Source organism: Biomphalaria glabrata, chromosome 2 (assembly GCF_947242115.1).
Source record: "Biomphalaria glabrata chromosome 2, xgBioGlab47.1, whole genome shotgun sequence".
Classification (NCBI taxonomy): Eukaryota; Metazoa; Mollusca; class Gastropoda; family Planorbidae; genus Biomphalaria; species Biomphalaria glabrata.
In genome coordinates this window covers 21,357,164-21,380,429 of record NC_074712.1, presented here as the reverse complement: position 1 = coordinate 21,380,429, position 23,266 = coordinate 21,357,164, and the positions used below count along the sequence as shown (strand labels likewise).

The 23,266-nt window shown below is 31.7% G+C and overlaps 2 protein-coding genes and 1 non-coding gene across 3 annotated transcripts in view; all 3 read right to left on the bottom strand.

Annotated features, from left to right (window-relative positions):
- LOC106057162 (ribosomal L1 domain-containing protein 1-like) overlaps positions 1–23,266 on the bottom strand; it is a 187,793-nt gene that overhangs the window by 29,588 nt on the left and 134,939 nt on the right. The gene's annotated exons all lie outside the window — the stretch shown is intronic.
- Positions 398–23,266, bottom strand: LOC106057133 (eukaryotic peptide chain release factor GTP-binding subunit ERF3A-like). The gene is made up of 16 exons (XM_056022026.1): positions 22,896–23,266; positions 19,681–19,776; positions 14,087–14,128; positions 13,228–13,398; positions 13,087–13,120; positions 12,858–12,935; positions 12,596–12,776; positions 7,819–7,973; positions 7,583–7,729; positions 7,411–7,504; positions 6,366–6,446; positions 5,911–6,012; positions 5,681–5,752; positions 4,957–5,046; positions 3,289–3,460; positions 398–1,393 (listed from the first exon to the last, which is right to left on the bottom strand). The coding sequence occupies exons 1-16, from the start codon at positions 23,143–23,145 to the stop codon at positions 1,350–1,352; spliced, it is 1,809 nt and encodes a 602-aa protein (XP_055878001.1). The 5' UTR covers positions 23,146–23,266; the 3' UTR covers positions 398–1,349.
- On the bottom strand, positions 4,855–4,921 carry LOC129924856 (small nucleolar RNA R38). The gene has a single exon (XR_008776765.1). It is a non-coding gene; the product is annotated as a small nucleolar RNA R38 (small nucleolar RNA).

The following is a 23,266-nucleotide window of genomic DNA, read 5'->3' as shown; positions in this document are numbered from 1 at the left end:
AGGATTAATTTGTACAAATGCTCCTTCTTCCCTAGTGCTATTAGTGCATCGAATGGGTTGCCTGAGCCAGCCAAGAAAACCAGTGACTTGGTAGATTTTAAATCATTGGTTAACATGCATGAGGCATAGGAAATAACCATCTTTTTTGAAGTAATGTCTGTATTATACAAGATAAGAAATATTCTGTTGGCCAAGAGTCAATGTCTCTACAATTTTAGGAGAGCCTTTTCATTGATCATAGGATAATAATATTCTTCTCAGGCACCACATTGTAAGTACACAATTGGAGTCAAAAGTTATGTTAAAAGCCTTAACTTTCTTAACTATGTGCCCCATGCAGGCTGACTTACAAATTGTGTACAAAAATAGCAAGTGTAGGAGAACAAAACATTCAGACTGAATGGAAAAATATTTTATTTGCCAAAATTTCATACCACAGAAATTCATCCAAACATTCAAACATAAAACAAGTTGGGTTCAATGTTTACACCAACAAAATGCATTCTTTAAAATCCAAAATAAATTATTTACATAAAATAAAGTAATAGGCATTTCAATATTTCTGTGATATATCACTTAAAATGTGCTCAAACTTAAATGTACATTTCTTACACAAACTGTTACATTTAGAGTAGAATTTACATAATTACACAACTCTCAAGACATTTTTTAGTCTAAGTCTTCAAATTCACTGCAAATTTGAATGAAGTATTCCTAAATTGACTGGACACAATTTTACATATATCTTCCCCTCCCCCAACCTTTAAAAGGACTTGAAAATGATCACTAGAAGAAGCATCTGAGAATAAGGCATAGATAATAAGTAAACAAACAAAAAAATGCCCTTCCTCCAGTTTCATTATATTGCATAAATATACAATTCAAAACAAATGTCAAACAAGACTAACCGTCCCAGTCCTCATTTCACAACTGGTCCAGCAATTTGCACCATTGTTGATGAATGATGGTAGATGCATGTTCAAGAGATGAATACATAATGCAAAGTAAAGGTTCTTTGAAAGAGGTACATTTTTTTTCTTTCAAATTTCATACACATTAAGCCACAATGCCTAAAATTTCATATCACAGATTGTAAACCTGTACTTCTCTTGCTACACTCACTTGAAATATTACACTAAACTATAACTCGCTAGACATTCAACATTTTTTTTAATACACAAGTTTTCTTTAAAAAAACACTTGTAGGTTGGGCAGAATAAACTTAAAAATAAATTTGTAGCAAGACATCAGTCAACTTGTGGTAATGCGATCATATGAACATTGCTAGATAGAAACAAGAACCTTTCAGAGTCCCAGCCCCAGATCTGGAGTCAGCAGTTGAGAAAGACTTATTCAATAATTTTAAGCACTTTTCCAATAGCAATAGTTTTTACTGAAAATAGAGAAAAACAAGATAATTTTGCTAAAAACAAAAGCTTATATTAAGCACACTTTTTTTTATCAATAAGTTTGGATCAGTCATGTAATTAAATTTGTAATAGATCTTGGCTAACAATAAAATAGCATTTTTAAAAATAAAAAAAAAGGGGGAATGACCTGAATTAGAGAACTCATGGTTCATGGAAAATTGTATAGTTATCTTTTGTTTCCATAATCTCATCCTGTTTTTCATGTTTGTGTTAACTAAGACCACCTAAAATGGGGACTAATTCAGCTTACACCACCACTTCAATAAAAATGCCTTTCCCTTGTTCAAATACCAAACAAAATGTATTACCAATAGTTACATAGCTAACTGGTTCATTTTTTTTAAATTGATTTTTATGTTGTCAGGTAAAAGAAATAATTGTACAAAATTTCTGCTTGGTTCTAGATTGGGTGTGGGAGGAATAACGTGTACAAACCAGACAGAAAGACGAGACAGAGTGAGTTGATTTAAGCTTTTTAAGAATATTGAAAGCATCTGATAATCTAAAAAATATTAATTGGACAAGAAAAAAAAAAACAAAAACAGTACAATTAGCAGCTGGCCTAGTTTTTTGTTGAAATCTTAAATGACATCTGTCACAAATTGCCTACTAAATACCTTTTTTATCTTATACAAATGTACTTACAAATTGGTTCAGTATCTAAATTAACATTTTATTTGTGCCTTGTACTTTATATTGTCCCTTGAATTAAGTATGCATGTGCATACTTCACTTACACACTAGATCAGCGGTTCTCAACCTTTTTGTTGCCGCAACCCCCTAAAACGATTCTCCGCTAGACAGCGACCCCCCAACGTAATTTTTTTCTCGTTCATATGCCTAGTAAAATGGAAATTTGACAATGTCATAAAATCTTTATCATTATTTCTATATCTGATTTCTGATGTATTTTCATTGGTAGGAATTAAACACAGAAAAAGCTTTATGTAATTGTAATGAGTGTAAAATAAATGTCTTTTATAATTCTATTGCTAACAAAAAATCTTTATGACTTATAGAAAGCAGATCAAGTTGGCAAGATACATGTTTTTATTTTCATCCAGTTTTGTTTGCCAAATTTGAAGTTTCATTAAACGAACGGATCTTTCCAGACAAATCGAGGCATAATGTATTTGAATCCTTGCACTGTAACATTCCTTATTCAAGGTGACAAAGATGTCTACCAGGTTGGCTATTTTATGTGTTTTTCTTTCTAATAAAAAAAAACACAACTTCCCACGAAGATTTAAAAAAAACTTGCCTCTTGACAATAACGTCACATCAGTGTGAAATAGCAGAACATTTTGACGCCATCAAACTCAGTACAAAGAAGTAACTATCAACGAAAAAAGACATGTCTACCTTTAAACAGTGGATGTTACACTCATCAACTCAAATAGCTATATTTTTCCTCTAGCAAAGCATCTGTCTTCTTAAATATGTCACCCCTAATTTTTAATTAAATTTTTGTTTCTATGGTTTCATTATTAGTCTGGTCGAAATCAATTCGGGTGATGTCCCTTTGTTTTGTTACATCAAATGAAAATGTATACTAACTATGCTCTTTTTTTAAAAAAAAATCAGATGATAAATAGATGAAAAGTTTTTAAAACCCAAAAATCCAATGGTCTTAGGTGACCCTGAAAAATTGTCATTCGACCCCTAAAGGGGTTGCAACTCACAGGTTGAGAACCTCTGCACTAGATGATCATAAGCAGATGTGGCAAATATCAAGGCTTATGATTTTAAGATAAACATGACATGAATTTTCTCACAGATGCAGCTACAATGAGATTAAAGCTTATTAAATTCACACAAGAATTGATACTACAAAAAATAAAAAAAAAAATCAACTTACATTCATCTCTCAGTGTAAATCTTCCCATCTGTGGGAAGTCTTTAAAAGTCTCTAAGCATATTAAACCACCATTGACTTCTAATCTTGCAATACCAGCTTGGTCAGGTTTTATGAATCTTGGTCTCACTTGAGTTTTCTCTCCAGTTTTTTTATCAATCAAACAGATTAAAGCCTTTAATAGAAATTCTCTTAGCATTATAATTTAAAAACCTATTGCTTGCAAAATTAAAGTGTGTAACTTGCATATTGTAAACAATATTGTGACTGGCATTTTCCTTAATCTAGGCTAAAACTACTTGTTGCAATATATAAAAATTGCTGAGTTTTTTACTTGTGCAAATTTCTATACTTAGCTAAACCTTAGCTACAGATATTAACTCATTAGCTACTAATGCGCCCTTCCCCCCTCAGTACTAATGCGCCCAAAAGCGCCCGCCACAGCACACATACAGCGTGACTTGCGTAGCTCTCGTTTTCCTGCGCGACGCGTGGTGTTATTTTGAGCTGGCTGGGTTTTTTAAAAAGTAGAAATATAGATCGTTTCGTTAAAAAAAAAACGAATGTTTTTACGTCTTTCGCTTCAGTTTCTATGGGCCTTCGAAGTTTGTTGATTTTTTTTTTTCGATTTTTCTTAGCTGCACAGGCCATTTTCTCAATGACCTTTCAATTTTTAGACCCGTTATCGCAAATAATACACTAAATACAGCTAATAATGAACTTGATATTGATCAAGACATTGATCATTAGAATTTAGCGCTACATTTAGACTTAGATCTAGTCCGATTCAGAGATAGAGTGAAGGAAACATTAGATCGATCATCTAGCCTAGATCTAGACTATTCTGGATCTAGCGTCAATGAATCAACATCTTTGACTGATATTTTGAACAGTTTTTATTTACCACATGAAAACTTTAGATGAAATAGATCTAGTTGAGGGGTGTACACAACATTGGTTTGGACAATGGTTTGATTACTTTTACTTTGTTATGCTAGAAGTCATGAAATCTGAGACACATGCAGAACCACATCAGCATGATGCCATGTTCAGGCAACTAAGGGCCTCACACGTACCCAGTGAAAGTCAGTAAATACTCAAGACATATAAAGATTTTATATAAAAGCATAATGTTTATTGTATAGGCCTACAAAATTCCTACTTAAAAACATTACTGGTCTTTGGGTAAAATTTAAATATTACCAAAAATTACACATCTGATTGGGGAGGGGGGGGGGGGGGGGGTCCACCAGTCTTCTAAAAATCAGGCACTCGAACAAATTTTCGTCTTTACCTGTTGTTTTTATTGTTTTAATCTTGTAAAACCTATTCAAGTTATACATCATTTTAAAGGTCATCCATTTCTCTTTTTTTAGAAGTATTTTTTGTTATTGATAGATGTTGTTTTATGTTTTTTTAAATATATTTTGTAAAGTCAGTCTATTGATGTTTTGGAGTTACCTTCCTTTGCTTAGTATTTAGAGAGATGCTGCTTAGGAATGGCTTAGTAGCTAATGAGTTAAAGGGTTTAAACATTATACTACATTAAAAATTTAAAAAAAAAAAAAAAACTACCTCAGATAATAATGTCAACATATATATCTGACAGGGATAACTAAATTCATCATAGGCAGTTTTGTAAAAGCTTATAAAAAACTGAGTAAATATTACCTTAAGTGTTACTTCTTCTACACATGCATGGATATGCAAAATGCAACTGTAACCTGCTGAGATGATTGACTTGTATTCTAATATTACTATCTGAAGAGAAAAAAAGAAAGAAAAAAACGTAAATAGTACAAACAAAATAGTGGGGCATAAAGAGCTTGGTCACACATGGGAGTCAAATTTGAATACAAAACAGATTAACCCACTTTTATTTTGCAAAGCACCTGTAAGCAGCTCAGAAACCTCCCAAACATCATCTATCCTACAAAGTACCAGCACACACTCAGCTAGCTAAAGTAGAATGGAGATGTGTTAAGAAAAAAAAAAAATCTACATTCCAAGCCCTGTATTTAATGTTTCTTAAAGCCCAGGTAACAGCTTAGGTGCTCAGACCACTAAATATATTCTCATAAAGATTTAAAGTTTAGCAATAATTATTTTTTTTACAATTGCCTCAGAAAGTAATGTCCCCATGTGCAAAGAGCGCTATTAAGACAGGGATAACTATGTTCATCACAGGCAAAAACTAAGGTTATTGTTTTAACCAGAGCTGTAAAGATTTGATTTTAAAAAATACTCTTGATAAATGAATAATATACCTAATTTTGGTTGTTCTAAAAGCTGAAGTTAAAACTCAACATCTATTTGTATTTCGACACTTTTCCAATTTACATCATAAATGTATTCCTTGCAGTACACCACCTTAAATCCCAGATTAAAGAATTACCTGGGCATCAAAAATTCTTCCAGTGTTGCAGACATTTTCAGGGGAACACAATACAAATCCAGGGGAAACGTCCTGAACGAAAATAAAATGCATACATAAATAAATGCATATATATCTATAGATTTATACACACAAAATGACATTTAACAAGTTCATTCTTTTGTGAACTGATGACTTCAATCATAAATCAATCAACATATTGTAATGTTGAAAACAACAAACTAATTTACCTCTTCTTCTACACCACTTATTTTTAATCTAACATTTTCTCCTGGCATAGCATCATCACTTTCATCCTCATCAGAAACTATGTTCATGACTCTTACAGGTGTCTGTAGATTTATCAAAATTAAGATTTAAAAGTCATTTGGAAAAAAACATATACATTATGTAATGTATTGAAGATGAAGTAATAAGACCAACAGATAGCAATTATAAAATAGCATTAATTATATTGAGAGAAAATGTAAAAAGCATCACCAAGAACAATGCCTGCCAGTCAACAAAGCAACATGAGCCTGACTTTCTGGTAGCAAAAATAATACTAAGAAAACTAGTTAAATGTCTGGTTATTTATATCATAAGGTTACTTTTAACTCTAGTTTAGTTCTTAAGCAGGAAGTCACAAGACTGGTTCCTAGCTAAAAATGGTTAATAAAATGTTTAAATTAAAAGAAAACATTACTTTATTTGGCATCATAAGTAACTTTTGATTTGTTGTGATTACTCCAGATTCAATTTTTCCTAAAACAATGGTTCCCATATCCTGAAATTAAAAAAATGTTTCATCAAATATGCTTTCAAATACTTTACCTTATTAGAGCATTTTAATTTTTCAATGCTATCACTAAATATTCCAAATATCAGCAAAAAGAAAACAGGTTATATGAAATGTTCCTATGTGACTGGCAACTTGTACATTATCCATACAATTGCTAATTAACATAGGGATTTCTTTTACACACTCCAATGAAATCTATGACATAAAAATGACAAAGGAAGGTAATAAGTGTGTTGATTTATTATTTTATTTTAGTCAAATGCCTTAAAAAGTTGCCTTAAGATGCTTACATAGTAAAGGATGAAAAATTTTTTTTATAACAATAGATCATAAATAACCATTTATCTAATAATTTTAGTCATTAAATCCAGATGTGAAAATGAATTTTAAGCAAAAATGAGAAACATTTTCAATAGAAAAATGTAGTAGTCAGTGTAATCCATTTGAAGTCTAGAGAATTACTTAGACGTTTACTTTCTAGATCTAGATTCAAGTTCTTCAAAAACTAAAACTTAGCTATGTTAGTCTACTTTTTTCATTTCAGATTACTCAACTTTTTAAATGTAATTATGTAAATAACACATTTTTAAAATGATTTTACAGACCTCATACAAACAGCATAGAGGCATAACTAGTTAAAAGTGAGTGTAAATGGCAAATTTCCTTACATCTGGTTCTTTTAACCACTGGTATTTCAAACAGATTACTTAGTGCTCTGTATTAAAAGACTTTTTGCGCTTTGTTTTTAACCAGCAGTATCATTATATTTTCTTATACTAAGATGTTCCTATGTGACTGGCAAATTGTACAAAATTCATACAATTGCTAATTAACATAGGGATTTCTTTTACACACTCCAATGAAACCTATGACATAAAAATGACAAAGGAAGGTAATAAGTGTGTATCAAATAAAAATGTAAGCTTTAAAAATAAAAAAAAAAACTTACCTTATATCTCTCAACAAGTGGCACTCTAACAGGTGCATCCAGTGCTCTACTAATGGGAGGCATTGAATCTAAGTACTCTAACAATGATGGGCCCCTGTTAAAATACACATTGTTTCAGACAAGTTTGTTTGTTTTTTCTTTAAATAATTTTTTGAAACTGAACTTTTCTTACCTGTACCAAGGACACACAGATTCATCTGGAACTGAAGCTAGAAATGCTCCACCTAGCCCTGAGCAAGGCATAAAATAAAGGTCTGTTTTGGGATTAAAGCCACACTTTCTTAAATATGGAAGTATTTTTTCTCTACATTCAATAAACCTGAAAGAAAAAAATATTTTAAAAAATTGTAATAAAACACACAATGGTATGATTTCAGAATGAATTGATATATCTTCAATGGAATTTACCTCGACTCATCCCATTCAACAGTTGGGTCATCCATCTTGTTGATAAGAACAATCATATGCCTGACTCCAGCTGTTTTAACCAACATTGCATGTTCCCTTGTCTGACCACCTCTTTCAAAACCTGTCTCAAACTCACCTCGTCTAGCGGATATAACCTGATTGAAAAGTGTTCAAGAATCATTAAGTTTTATTTTTTTTTTTCATTCTTAAAGAATAAAAAGTTAATATCAGAATGAAAGCTAATGCTCTTAACTTCATTAGGCTAACTTATAGGAGAGGCATTTACACCAGCTTTACATAATTGAGTGGGCAACAAATAGTTCCTAACAATTAAAACAAAGAATTAAGTCTCATTTAAGATCTAAATCATTCAAGATCTATTTGATTATCTAGGGCGTCACTTTAGATGTCAGTAGTTCTAGAATAAACAATAATTTAGAGTCTACTAATCTAGATCAGGACAAAGATTATAATCATTATTTTATAAATAGATCTATGATTTATCTCCAAGATCTACACACTACTAACTTATTGAGAACTAAATTTATTACTGTTACGTGCGCATCTTAGTGTGAATGTGAAATGGTGCGATTGCGTGTTGAAAGGAAAAGAACCGAAATGGAGGACTATGAACAAGAAAGTGTTTTCAGTGTTAATAAAGATTAAAGTATTTATAAACTGTGATTTGTCGTTTACATGTCTAAAGAGTCTCATCCAATATGAAGACGTAACAAGTGGCGCCCAACGCAAAGGTAAAACCTACGTGGTCCTTTATACACAGTTGATCTCCTGTCAACAGACAGTAGAGATATCATATTATATAGGCTAGATCTAGTGACAGGATACTATTCAATTTGATTAATATTAATAGAAAATGGCGGACAAGGCTGAGGTAGCAGCGTTGAAAGAAGAGGGAAGGTTGTTGGAGCTTGAAGGGGCAGAACTAAGAAAGTACGTACAAGAAAGGTTGATGGAGAGGGAGAGATTAGCAATGGAAAGAGAAAAAGAAAAGGAGAGATTAGCGATGGAAAGAGAAAAAGAAAAGGAGAGATTAGCGATGGAAAGAGAAAAAGAAAAGGAGAGATTAGCGATGGAAAGAGAAAAAGAAAAGGAGAGATTAGACATGGAGGACAAAAGAGAAAGAGAAAAAGAAAAGGAAAGATTAGACAAGGAGGACAAAAGAGAAAGAGAAAAGATAGCCATTGAAAAGGAGAAGAAAAACGAATTAGTCGCCATTGAAAGAGAAAGATTAGCGTTTGAAAAAGAGACAGCAGAGAAAAAGTTAAAAACAGACCAAGGAAAAGAGAATGATAAAAGAAAGAGTGACTCTACAGACAATAAACTGGCAAAATATAAAGGTTTGATATTCAACGAAGACAAAATGGACATAGACATTTTTTTGAAGAAGTTCGAAATAGAAATGAGAGAATTGGAATACCCTGAAGACAAATGGACATTCTTATTGTCGAGATAATTTACAGCGGAAGTGCCTTCAAAAATATGTATGAACCAGGGTAACTACAGCATTGTGAAAGAACAACTACTTCGAACTTTCGGGAAAACAGAAGCTTTCTATTGCCAACAGTTTGTTAATTGTGAGATAGAACCAGAGGATGACCCGCAGACCTTCTTGGACAAAATGAGCAGCCATTTCGATAACTGGATAGAAACTGCTGAGGTAGAAAAAACCTTTGACAGTCTTAAGACATTTCTCATGCTGGACAAAGTGATGTACGAGTGTCAGGAGGAATTAAAAATATTTCTGTTGGAGAGGAAACCGAAATCCATAGAAGACATAGTAAGACTGATAAGGGCTTATAAAGTGGCTCATCCCGAGAAGAAATTATCTAGAGGCAGTGATATAGAAGAAATAGTTGCCTTTAACAGAACATGTGAGACACAGAATAACTCTCACAGAACAAGGGAGACACAGGATAGACAGTATAGAAGTGGTACATATGAAAGACAAATTGATAGCCGCAACGGAAGATATCAAGGGAACAGACAGGATAGAAAGGACTGGGAGAAAGGTAGAATAGAGCAAGGCTTATCATTGTCATCTGATACTGGAACATTGGAGATTTTTCAGACATTCGTAGGGAACAAGGCAGCCAAGACCATCAGGGATACAGGGAGCACTATTATTGGAGTGAATAAGGATTTAGTGGAAGACCATGAATATACAGGCGAATCTAGGAAGTGTGTTATGTTTAATGGGAATATTGTACAATTACCGATTGCTAAAGTTAGTATAGACACACCGTATTTTAAGGGGACAGTGGAAGCTTGTGTTGTAGATCAGGGTGAGATAGATTTAATTATTGGGAATATTCATGGGGTGAAAATATGTTCAGTAAGGGAGATTGAGAATTGGAAGAAATATTATGGGATAAAGTTTACGCGAGGTAGAAATGGGGATGTGGAAGAAGACATAAGATCTCATACATCAGATGACATGGGTAGCAGAGAGCACGAGAAGAAAGAATTAACAGATAAGGTAGAAAGCAATGCAATAGGAATGGGTCCAAATCAAAGTAAAGTAAGGCAATCAGTGGTACAGGGAAAGCGATTTAAACCCACATATAGACGTACAAGTCCATACATCTTATGCTTTAATTGTGGGAGAAGGGGGCATATTAGAAGACAGTGTCAACAGTTAATTAAAATTAAGGAATCAAGGTACAATAGTGGAGAGGCGTATACGAGAAAAGAGAGGGATATTAGCAGCCTAGAAAACAGTACAGCTAGATCATTCGGTAGTAGGATCACAATGGGACATCATTGCAAAGGAGGGAAGCGGAAAGGATGGCATGTCAATAATGTTAGAATTATATAGATATGATTAGAAAAGGTAGGACTGATGGACACTAATTATTGTTCTATTCTACAATGAATAAATATATGTGTAATGAAGTAAATATTGTTGTTACATATACATATAGGTTAAGGATACTACAGTATAGAAGTTTGTAAAGGCTACATAGGAAATGTAAAAGAGTATAAATACTGGAAAGTAGATACGTAGATGTTGCACAATGTATTTAATTAGGTGTGGTTCTGTTGGATTATAATTATTCTATTAAAATTACATTTGTAAGAAAATTATCGAAATGATGTGGTAGAAATACATAAAAAGAAACGTCAAGACTGGAAGTATTATATAGGCCTGATGATACTAAGACGTAAATAGCATTGGATTAAATCTATGGTAGCCTATGAGGAGTGTTGTTAGTTATAAACTGGGTCATGTTGTTGAGGCTACAATATACATGGAGCAAGATAGACCTTGTTTGTTAACTATGTGATTGCGACTGGAATGATGGTGTTTGTACAGGCATAAAATTATGAGTGGGGAGTTGTATTAATAGAAATATGATTACTTAAAGATATATGTTAACAGAAGTGGTTTCAATTGCTCATAATAACAGTATTATTGTGATGAATATAATTGTTATTCCATGTTGGAATTGTATTGGTATTAACATGACATTGTGTTTGAGTTTGTTTAGTTATTACATTATGGTTTTATATGTTACCGATTTTTTTTTAACTTGGAATAGTCTGATAATATATTCAGTGATTTGTATTTTGGACGTTCGATGTACATCGAACTTGTTAAACAGGGGGGGTGTTACGTGCGCATCTTAGTGTGAATGTGAAATGGTGCGATTGCGTGTTGAAAGGAAAAGAACCGAAATGGAGGACTATGAACAAGAAAGTGTTTTCAGTGTTAATAAAGATTAAAGTATTTATAAACTGTGATTTGTCGTTTACATGTCTAAAGAGTCTCATCCAATATGAAGACGTAACAATTACATCTATATAATCTATATAGACTCTTAGATTTTGATCTAGAAAATTGACATGAATGAAAGCCTGGGAATTGTTTACGGTCGGAACGATGTCGTCCACACAGCAGTCCCTCCTCTAGAAATGTATAATCCAATTCTAGTCCTAGCCTAAGTAATAAGTTGATCTATAGCCTTAATCAGGCCTTAGCCTTACTGTGCCTTAATTAATTACATTAGGATCTAGATTTTAATAACATATTTTTAAAAATCCTTTTCTTAGTGACATTTTCAAATTCAAAACACAAGACTCTAGATCTAATCTTATCTTAGATCTGGGTCCATTGTCAGGAAAAGAAAGGATTTGAATGGAGCATTTGGCTTATTAATTAGCGCTTACTAGATCCTAAGAATATAGCTAGATTTTAGACTCCTAGATTCTACATGTAGATCAAGCATACCTTTGTAAATCTATAGATTATATAGATTCTAGGACACACGAAGTCCAGGAGGAGACGAAATTTAAACAATAAACACAGACCTATAGATCTATATATTTTAGTTTGCATTCAATATTTTGATTTCACACTTTTAATAAATAATGAAAATAGGGCAATTTTTATTTGTTGGAATTCAGACTTGGCAGAACAAATAATCGCAAATGCAGATTGTGAGCTTTTTTGATGATTTTGCGGGACAGTTCCACATAATGCAGGACGGTAGGCATGTCTGTGCCATTCATTCAATAATTGTTTTTTAAATATCCAATCAGACAATTTTTTTTTATTTTAAGAAATATTTAAAATTAAATAAAGGGGGTAAATTTAGTTGATAAGCTATCAGTCATTCTGTAATACATTTTACAAAATTTGCCTTGGTCTGCAGGTCAACCATATCACCTTAACAAATCTAAAATAATATAGTTTTAATACTATAGCATAATACATTTTTAACACATGATCATTGCCATAGAGAAATGATATACTTACCAGAATAGCTAAATCTGCTTGAGAGGCTCCACAAATCATATTGGGGACAAAACTTTTGTGACCAGGTGCATCCAAGACTGAATAATGCTTCTTTTCCGTTTCAAAAAATGCTCTTCCAACTTCCACAGTTTTTCCTTTCTCACGTTCCTCTAAATTAGTGTCTAATGCCCAAGATAAATACCTAAAAACAAAATGAATTAAGTTTAAATAAGGAAAACATTTGTTTGGAAATTAAAAATCATTTATTTCATCAAATAATTACCATGATTCTCTATTCTTCTCTTTTGCTTCTCTTTCATATTTTTCTAAGGTTCTTTTGTCAACCATACCTGTAAGATAACTTAAAAAAAAAAAAAAAAAAAAAATACAATTAAATACATTTTAAGATTAAGATTGCTTTATAGATCCTTAATAGAAATGTAATTATAAGGACTTATTTATGCTAGAATTATATAATTATCTATAAATTTTTTTAAAGCTTAAAAACTTACAGCAAATGACCTCCAATAGTAGATTTTCCAGCATCTAAGGAAAATAAAATAAAAATTATAGATAATAGTCAATTTTAATTTAAAAGCTTTGGTAATTGTCATACTATAGTCATATCCATAATCCTTTTTCTTCTTGCTTACCGACATGACCAATAAATACAACATTTAGATGCTCTTTTCTGATTTTTGGTTGACCAGGTGCTTTTGGCTTTTTCTTAGGCTTTTCAACATCAGTGTCATCGGTGTCATCATCTTCATCCACCATCTCATCATCATCTTTATCACCTTCTTCCAGATCATTGGCCCAGTCATCTTAAAAAAAAAGGGTAAATTTAGTATAATAAACCAACAGCCTTAAAAGAAATTCTTGTTTTGAATATATTTTTACATAAACCACTTCATTAAATATTTATTTTATCTGTTTATTAAGCATTTTTTCATCAAATTTGGTTTAAGTATGCTGGTTAATTCTTATATCTGATTAAGACCAAGTAAAATATTTTATAAACAATAAATATAACTAAAACCTAGCTGATCATCTGCACTTATGGGACAATTACGTATATTAAGAAAAAAAAAGTATTGCTACTAATCATTTTTATAGAATTTTAACTGATTATCTTATTGCTGTCATTATCTACAAAATTATCAAGACATGAAGTCGAGCATCAAAGTGAGACTTGGGCACTGACAAAAACAACAAAAAATCCTTTAAAAAATATGGCCCTATAATTATATGAAGATCCATTTATAGTGACAGAAATAATATAAAACATATTACTTTATATGTTAGCTAGCCAAGAACATGGTTTGATGGTATAGAAGTAGAATTACAAAAGCTCTGAGAGCATGAAGACAATGTTCAAGTGAGACCCTCCTCCCTTGGCTGCAACCACAATATAAATTCTGTTAAATTACCATTGAAATTTACAGAATATTTTTTTTCGCTTAAATAGCATCATTATAATATTCGTAAAGTTTTAAAACCTCTCATACCTACCTATATCACCATTCCCAGTCTCCTCAACATCTGGTAATGTCTCTGAAAATTAATATTTACATTTTCTTTGAACAATTGTATAAATGAATTTTCAAACCTTCAAAACAAGGCTGACACAGTTCAATCAAATTATATCTTTCAGATTACAATACAACAATAATTATTATTTAAAATAAAAAATGTTTAAAAGAAAAGGCCTCAGAGAGTAATGTCCCCATGAAAGCAATTCAGACAGGGATAACTATATTCATCAAAGGCAAGCAAAAATTATAACTAAATTTACTGCGATATACTGAAAAACTAAAATACAGATAAATGTATCAAGATCTGAAAAGACAACCTTGCTTTAGAATACTGTAATAATAAAGCACAATAATAATATTAGACCATAATGAAATACACTGTAAGCTTTTCTTTAAATTATAGCATCTTATTTAAAGACCAACTGAAGAGGTTTTTATCGAAATTGAGATAACTATTGATTATGATAGTAGATGGTATCAAATATAGTTCCTAAAAATTTGAGTTAAAAGAAATACATATTTATACTAGAAAAAGTCATTTGAAAGTGTAAAAAAATTAATGAGATTTGAAATGGCTCTCCCATGGCCGAAAGCGGAAGTGACGTTTTAGTATGGAAATAGGGGGAAAATGTCGAGCTCAAGACACTAGATCTAGCTAGACCGCCTAGAGGATTCTAGATCTTGTTTTTTGTTATTAAGACCAGCTTAACGTAGACAATTTAGTCTTATTACTAGATATGGATTTAGATATCTAATAATAGATTTTTAGCTACATAGATCTATATTTTTTTTTACTAGTCTTAGTTTAGATGTAGATCTAAATCTAGTCGTAGATCTAATTTAGTATAAATAAATTACTATAAAAAATAAATACAAAAAAAAAAATAATATAGGAATATAAAAATATAGTCTTATGACTTATATAGTGACTAGCCTAGGCTATAGGGCTAGGTCACTTCATTAGTGGTCTGTAATATTAATATATAGATTCTATGTCCTGGTGAAGGTTCTGTCTAAATCTCTAGTTGGTCTATAAAAGTCTATTCTTGTTTTGTAGTAGGGCCTACTACAAGATTTAGAAGACTATTATCACTTATAGTCACTATAGTGTCTATAGTAACAATAGTTTTTACAGGGTTAGTAGCACTTTTTCATGACAAAATTTTAGGAGATTTTAGGAGTTTTTTTAAGGATGAAATGTATGATGTGTGTGTGTGTTTCCTATCCGTTTGTGTGATACATAGTAAAACATACACAAAACTAAGCATTTATCAAATAAATTATTGTTATTTGATTTTTAAAATAATAAATATCTTGCCAATATGCCACAGAAACAATGTTATCAGCTGTTGTATGTCCACAGAAAATGTAATGAAAGTTATCTTTTAATCAAGTAACAACTTGACTGTCATCCCAAAACCTCAAACAAACATTTTTTTTTCAAAGATTTATTTAAAAACATTACAAATGGTTACTTTTCCATTTTTTTAAAATAAGAAGCATTCTTAGAGATGCCTTATTCATGATGTATCTTCTCTGTGATGGAAATGTACATTTTTAGTTCCTATGTGTATCTTCTAGATACTAGAGTCATGGTGTGCATTTGAGGTAATGTTTTATTCTTTTATTAGTTAACTTAAATCCTTTTCATAAACAGAGCCAGTAATATATAGGGTAATATTGGCCTATTTGAATGTTTAGTTGACAATTGCTTACTAAAAAATGGCTTTTGGGTTGGGGGGGGGGGGGGGGGATTAGACCTATTCACGTTTTTTTCCTAGCAGAATCTTTTTCAACCATATAGGCATAGTTTCCCTGGCTTTTATGAGTGAAATAATTTTTACGGACTTTTCACAGCTGTATGCGAAATATTTTCGTTAAATCTACAGTAGATCTAGACTCTTTTGATCTAAATCACTAATCACTTTTCACGGCTGTGAGAGAATTATCTTCACTGAATTTACAGTAGATCTAGACTCTAGATCTAAGTCACTAAAATTCGCGGACTTTTCAGAGAAATATTTTCACTATATATATTCTAGTGATTTAGCGTAAATCTAGAGTCTACATCAAAGTCACGAAAATTTGCGGACTTTTCACTGTGTGAATATTATCTTCACTAAATTTACAGAAGATCTAGACTCTAAAGCTAATTCGGAAAATTCGCGGACTTTAACTCTAAGTCACTAAATTTTGCGGACTTTTCACGGCTGTGTGAGAATTATCTTCACTAGATTCTAGTGCTTTATAGTTAATCTAAAGTCTATATATAATTTCACTAAAATTCGCGGACTTTTCGCGGCTGTGTGCGAATTATCTTCACTGAATATACCATAGATCTAGAGTCTAGATCTAAGTCACTAAAATTTGCGGACTTTTCGCGGCAGTATGCAAATTATCTTCACCTGATATACCGTAGATCTAGAGTCTAGATCTAAGTCACTAAATTTGCGGACTTTTCGCGGCAGTATGCAAATTATCTTCACTGGATATACCGTAGATCTAGAGTCTAGATCTAAGTCACTAAATTTGCGGACTTTTCGCGGCAGTATGCAAATTATCTTCACTGGATATACCGTAGATCTAGAGTCTAGATCTAAGTCACTAAATTTGCGGACTTTTCACTTCTTTGTGTTAATTATCTTCACTAGACTCTAAGTGATTTAGCGTAAATCTAGAATCTAGCGTATTTCTAGAGTAATCTGGACATTAGATGTATCGAGATCATTAAATTGACTAAAATTCACGGAGTTTTCAGGTTAGGTGCGAATTATCTTCACTAGATCTAATTTAGATCTAAATCTAGATACTATTACAGTTACTAGAGACTAGCTAGATCTAGAAGATTTACCGACTTTCCACGCGAAGTCACTCTTACACTTACAACAAGAAGATTTTAGGTGAGGGAGGGCCCGGAGGGGTGTAGCCTACAAATTAGTCTGGTAATTGCTCTAATTATAGACAATAGTCACTACAGACTAGATCTATCGCATCTTTAGTGGTAACAATAAATGGAAACAAACATTTCTAAAATGACTTCAGAAAAATACTGCCAGGTGAAATGCTTGCTTGAGCCAAGGCCATCTTCAATCACGAGGTCGCGCTTCACAAGTGGGTGAAAGGCGGTGTAGACGCGTCACTGGTCAGGTTATTAACACAGCCAGCCCGTAAGGTCATGCGATCAGAATGCCTAGTAACGCTGTTGTTATCCCCTCACATTTTTAGCAAGAAATAAGCAAAATTATATTTAAAAAAAAATATTGGGTAAAAATTTTAGGAGAGTGGACAAAATTTTAGGAGACTTTTTGCAATTTTTAGGAGAATTTTAGGATTTTAGGAGACTTTTCATTTTTTAGGAGATTTTAGGAGTTTTTAGGAGCGCTACGAACCCTGTTTTTAGAAAGCATATAATTTTTACATATCATTCTTAAGGAAGGTATAGATCTAGATTTATAAATTAATAAAATATAGACTTACTAAACTCTTTCATCATTAGACTCCAAGAATTATAAGAATTATAAGAATGAAGATAGATCTACTATAGACCTTTATAGTATATAATCTATTTATATTCTAGTAGCACTAAATTCCTCTAGGTTGATATTAATGTTCATATTCATTTAATATTACTTAATTTTCATTTATGTATCTATTACTAAATAAATATATAAATATATTTTTTATTATTTTATTGTAGAAACCTGACATTGGCTAAAAGATGATCTGATGCGTCCAACAGTGGATGGCTGCCTGATTGTGTGTTATGCCAGCTGGACTGTTATTTTATAAGACTGTTGAGCATCTTTTACTTGCAAATCTAAAAGCTGACACTCAATGGCTTAGAAGAAATCCTGTCAGTTTTATATGGTCATGACAATAATCTTTAATAAATAAGTCTTATACAAGGACAATAAAGATTATTATTATTATTTTCATATTTTCAGTTGCTTTGTTTTAAGCTAACGTTGTCTTAAATTTTTAGAATTAACAAATTTGTTACATTTTCTTTATAAATACTCAAAAGTGAAAAAAATATTCTTTTGGATAAATTTCAACTTTGTGGGACATGCCCTTTATATTTAATGCAAGCATAAAGTTATAAGGCATTATCTTCGATTCCGAAGATTAAGGATGAATGCAGCATTTCTCTTGATCACACGAACCCAGTTGCAACTTGTATATTTTGTCATATCTAATTCATTATACAGACAAACCAGTGGTTTCTTTGGCATATAGGAAAAGCAGATTGCCTTTGAAAGAAACAGCTGAAAAGCTCGTCAGACGACGAAAAAAAATTAAATTATTACAAATGCGGAATGCATAGTTTGTTTATATTTATAAATTAGTTAATGAAATGTAAATATTTTCAGTAAGACACTGTTTACAAAGATATTTTAAAGAAAATTTAGCACCCAAAAGTTATTTAGCCAGATAAATAATTTAATATTAGAACTTGAAATATTTAATAGCTTGAACCTAACTGATCAAATATATTACATCAGCTGTTTCTGCTCTTATTATCTTATTTAAATTAAAGTATTCTGATAATATTCTAATAGTTATAATGTTTTTTGTTTCTATTAGACAATAAAGATTATTATTATTACTTTGAAAATATGTTAATATAAGAAAAAGTAAAATTTAAGTTTTAGTTAGCAATTCTGTTTTAAAACTGCATTAGGAAAGACAAATTGAGCTCTTCATTGAAATCAGCTTTTTATTGAGCTAACTGCTTCCAATATGGGGATTACTCTTAAACTTTTAAATCATATAAGTTAAGGAAGCTGAATTTGTACTTAGTGTGCAAGTAACTATCTAGCTTTGACTTGTTTCTCCCCACCCCATCTCTACACACAATTACACATTATCATTCCAAGGGCATTTGAATAAGTGAATTCCATTAGTCAAGGAGCTGTTTCTGCAACCATAGTTTCTAGCACATATATACATCTATTTTACTATCATTAGTATCATCGTTATCAGAACGAAAAATACAGGTAATTGAAAGAATTGGTGGTGTACTGCACAATATGGAGGACAGAAACATTGTGTTGTGGTCAAATACTGGGTACGCATGAATGGATCTAAGTTAAACCGGCTTGCTAATTGTGATTAGCTTACACTCATAGTCATAAAAAACCACACGTGGACTGTAACAAGAGATATAGCAGACTGATCCATGTTGTACGGTGGACTAAAACTCGATACTAGCACGCTTGACTAGATCTAGGCTAATCCGGCGAACATTAATTCGATTACCTCTAAATTTAGTAGCGTGACCTAGTTTCCAAACTATGATGTCACTAACCCGTGTAGTGAGGGAGAAAGACATCTCGAATGGCTACGAGACTAGACTTTTTAGTGTCCCTAAAATCCACATTAAAATGCTAATATCTCATTAACGGCTGAAAAGTTATAGAAAATATTTTGCATACACGTTTTTTAAAGCATTATATTACAGAAAACAAGTATTAAAACGGTTTCTGTGATTGACCCCAAAACCTCTTCAGTTGGTCTTTAAAAGATTTACTTTGTGGTTTACATTAAAAGTAAGTTAGTCATTTCGGGTACCTTTAACTTCTGTTTCCATGACCTCATCTTTTCCTTCTGTGTCTATAGATGAAGATTCTTGAGGTTCTGTAATTGATTCAGTAGAAGGTTCTAATTCTGATTTAAAAAAAAAAATAATAATTGCTACAACAATAAAGAGAAAAGTTTCTATGTTGAGGCTTTGCATGAGAGATTGGCCCTTTACAAAACAAATAGATAAATTAGATAATCATTCAATCCCATCAGGCCAGGTTCACATTTAACTATATCTTCATAACTATCTGTTCAATGAATACACACATATATATATATATATGAATATAAACAATGTAATTATAATAAAATTAATAAATCTCTGTATCCTGTGTGTGTCTCAATTCGTTAGTCGAACCAATATAACAGTTTCTGCAACACTTTTGACACAAACAGGTCTCTCTTCTTTTTGTATTGTCAAAGATAGGGTTTGTAGTTGTTGATAGTTTGTAGTTCTAGAATGTAGTTGCCTTTGTATTTTACTGATTTTTTTCATCCCACTTTTTTATTTTGCTTGTCTTACATTGTCACTATGAATTTATTTTTTCTTAATCTAAATGGATCTTATTGACATATAAATGACAAAAAGAATTTTCAAAATCTGATTAGTTCAAATGTTATACATTTTTTAGTTAATTATTTTGACTTCTTAGCATTTGTATTTTACTGTTTTTTTCATCCCACTTTTGGTTATTTTGTCTTGTCTCACATTGTCACTGTAAAAAGATTTGTAAATACCCAGAATGTGGAAAACTCAGGTTGAAAATGTGGAATTTTGGGCCCCAATGTGGAACACAATCATGTTTACGTTTGGCAGCTATGTTGCGCGCAATAAATAAAACTTCAATTATTACTTAAATAATAATGCTAGTTTGATTCTTATACATAGATGTAAATAGTATAATTAAAAGTAAGAAAACCTGTATATCTTTATTATGTTTGAAATTAATAATTCTAATGAATTCAATTCAAAATGTATTCTAATGACCTAGACTTTAATGTTACTATTTTTTATTTGTTCCTTCTAGATGTAGATTATTCTAGATCTACTTGATAATCTAGCCTTTCTAGGACTCTACTCTAGTCACTCTAGATGTCTCTAGTTCTAGAATAAATTAGAGTCTACTAGACAGGGTTAGTAGCATTTTTCCATGACAAAATTTTAGGAGATTTTAGGTTTTTAAAAGATGAAATGTATGGTGGAATATATATATATAAAATAAAATATTTAATATATACAGTATATATGTATGTATGCATGTGTGTGTCCTGCCCATTTGTGTGATGCATTGTAAAACATGCACAAAACTATGCATTTATCAAATCAATTATTGTTAATCTTTGGACTCGAAGACAAGCCTTTATTATTATTATTTGATTTTGGACTTATTGAGAACTAAATTTATTAAATCTAGAACTATCATCTTCTTTCTTTCTAAGTCTATTTCTAGTCCTACTTCTGGATTCTAGATTTAGAAACTAATTTAGACTTAGCCTAAGTAATAAGTAGATCTCTAGACCTATAGCTTTATTTCGGCTTTAGCCTACTGTCAGTACTGTGCCTAAGTAAATTACATTTAGGTCTAGATTTAAATAACTTTTTAAAAATCCTTTTCTTACAAACCAGTTAGAACTTGATCTGGATCCATTATAAGAAAAGGATTTGAATGGAGCATTTGGCTTATAAATTAGTGCTTACTAGATTCTAAGAAAAGATCTAGTAGATTATCTCGAAAATTCTAGACTACTAGATATCTAAATCTTTGCAAATTTAGGACACACCGGGTCCAGGAAATGTAAACAATAAACACAGACCTATATATATATATATTTTTTGCATTCTGTATTTTCATTTCACACTGTTTACAAATAATAAAAAAAAATAATTTTTTTTTGATGGAATTCAGGCTTGGCAGAACAAAAAAATCATAATGCAGAACAGCGGAATATGAGCTTTTTTGGTTATTTTACGGGAAGGTTCCGCATAATGCAGGACAGTTGGCATGTCAATATTTTAAGATACTTAATATTCATGTGATTTTTGTTGTTTTTTAAATGTTAATTAACTTCATATAATAATATTTTAAGCGAGAAAATGTCCTAAAATCAAATCATGTCAAATATATAAATAAAAAAATACAAAATCAACTGTTTCTTTCTATGGCTAAATATATTAATAAACACATTCAAAGAAAAATTCATTTGACCCATTTGTAAAGCCAGTAGGGACAAGATCGGCTGGGCCCAGTCACGTGACCAATTGGTGACACCGCAAATGACGCAAAGGGAAAAAAAGAGGGCTGCACTGAATGATTGGACCAAAAATATGGTTATTTTCAATCTAAAGCCTCCGGAATGAACTTAAACATATTGAATCTGCCATTGATGAGCTTATAAAATGATGTTTGAAATATTTTTGGTGGTCAACAGAAAATGAAGATATTACAAATAAACTTCAGCCTACAACTACATAACTATATACAACTTGTATTTACAAGAAGCTTTTAAATAAAAATGGGATACCCTAACCTTGTTTTTCGGCAAAGTAGGACAGCCAGGGCCCAGACTAAAGGGCTTAAACCAGTGCACTTTTGTAGTAAAAAAAAATTAAAAATTACAAAAATGGATAGCACAACGTAATACCAGACAGTTCACAGTATTTCTGTAATAACAATCAAAATAAAGACATATTGATAAAAATATGGTGATGTGTTTGATAATGGTATACAAAACAGTGTTTGATACTGCAGCTCTACTCTAGATTTACTCTACTCATATTCAATTTTAACTAAACCTAGTGATACATTAATCAGACATCTATTTTTAAAGACAAAAGGACGAAGACTTCAGTGATACCATTGTCTTTTACCTAGGTCAGACTGTTGCGCCTACAGTACACTCTACAGTTCTATAAAAAAAATCCAAATGTAAAAATGGCTGCCCGCGGGCTTAATGCGATCAAACTTCGCACTTCACTCTAGATTAAGAATAAAATAAAATTAACTTAAATCTTAAACTAATTAAACAGACTTAGATCTATCTAAATCTAGACTTAGACTAACTGCAGCTAGATTGCCTAGATTAACTAGATCTAGAGCTTGATAGATGATCTAAGACTAATCACACTTTAGAATCATTTTTATTATCTAGTCTACTTTAGATTTGAAAATCTTATCTAAATAATTTTTTTTAATGTGTATAACCTTCACTTGCTGCTTCTATTGTGGTTGTAGATCTAGGTTCAACTTCAACAGCTGAATTATTGACGGAAACTGAATCTGGAGGAATGAAAGGAGTTGCGAATACATTTTGTCCTGGAGTGAAGACAGGTGCATTAACATTAAGATTTGTCCTAGACAGTCGTGATGAAAGTTCTGGAACATTGTCAGTCTGAACTGAAGGAATTTCGTCCCAAGAATCTGGAACACTTTCTTGTCCATTTGGGGACGCCATTATTATGCTGTGTTGAACACTGTAAAGGCTTAGATTTGTAGATCTAACTCTTACAATCTTGAGCCGTTACAAATTGCCACACCGCGTGTAAGGATGTTGTGACGTCACGCTTTTTCACATG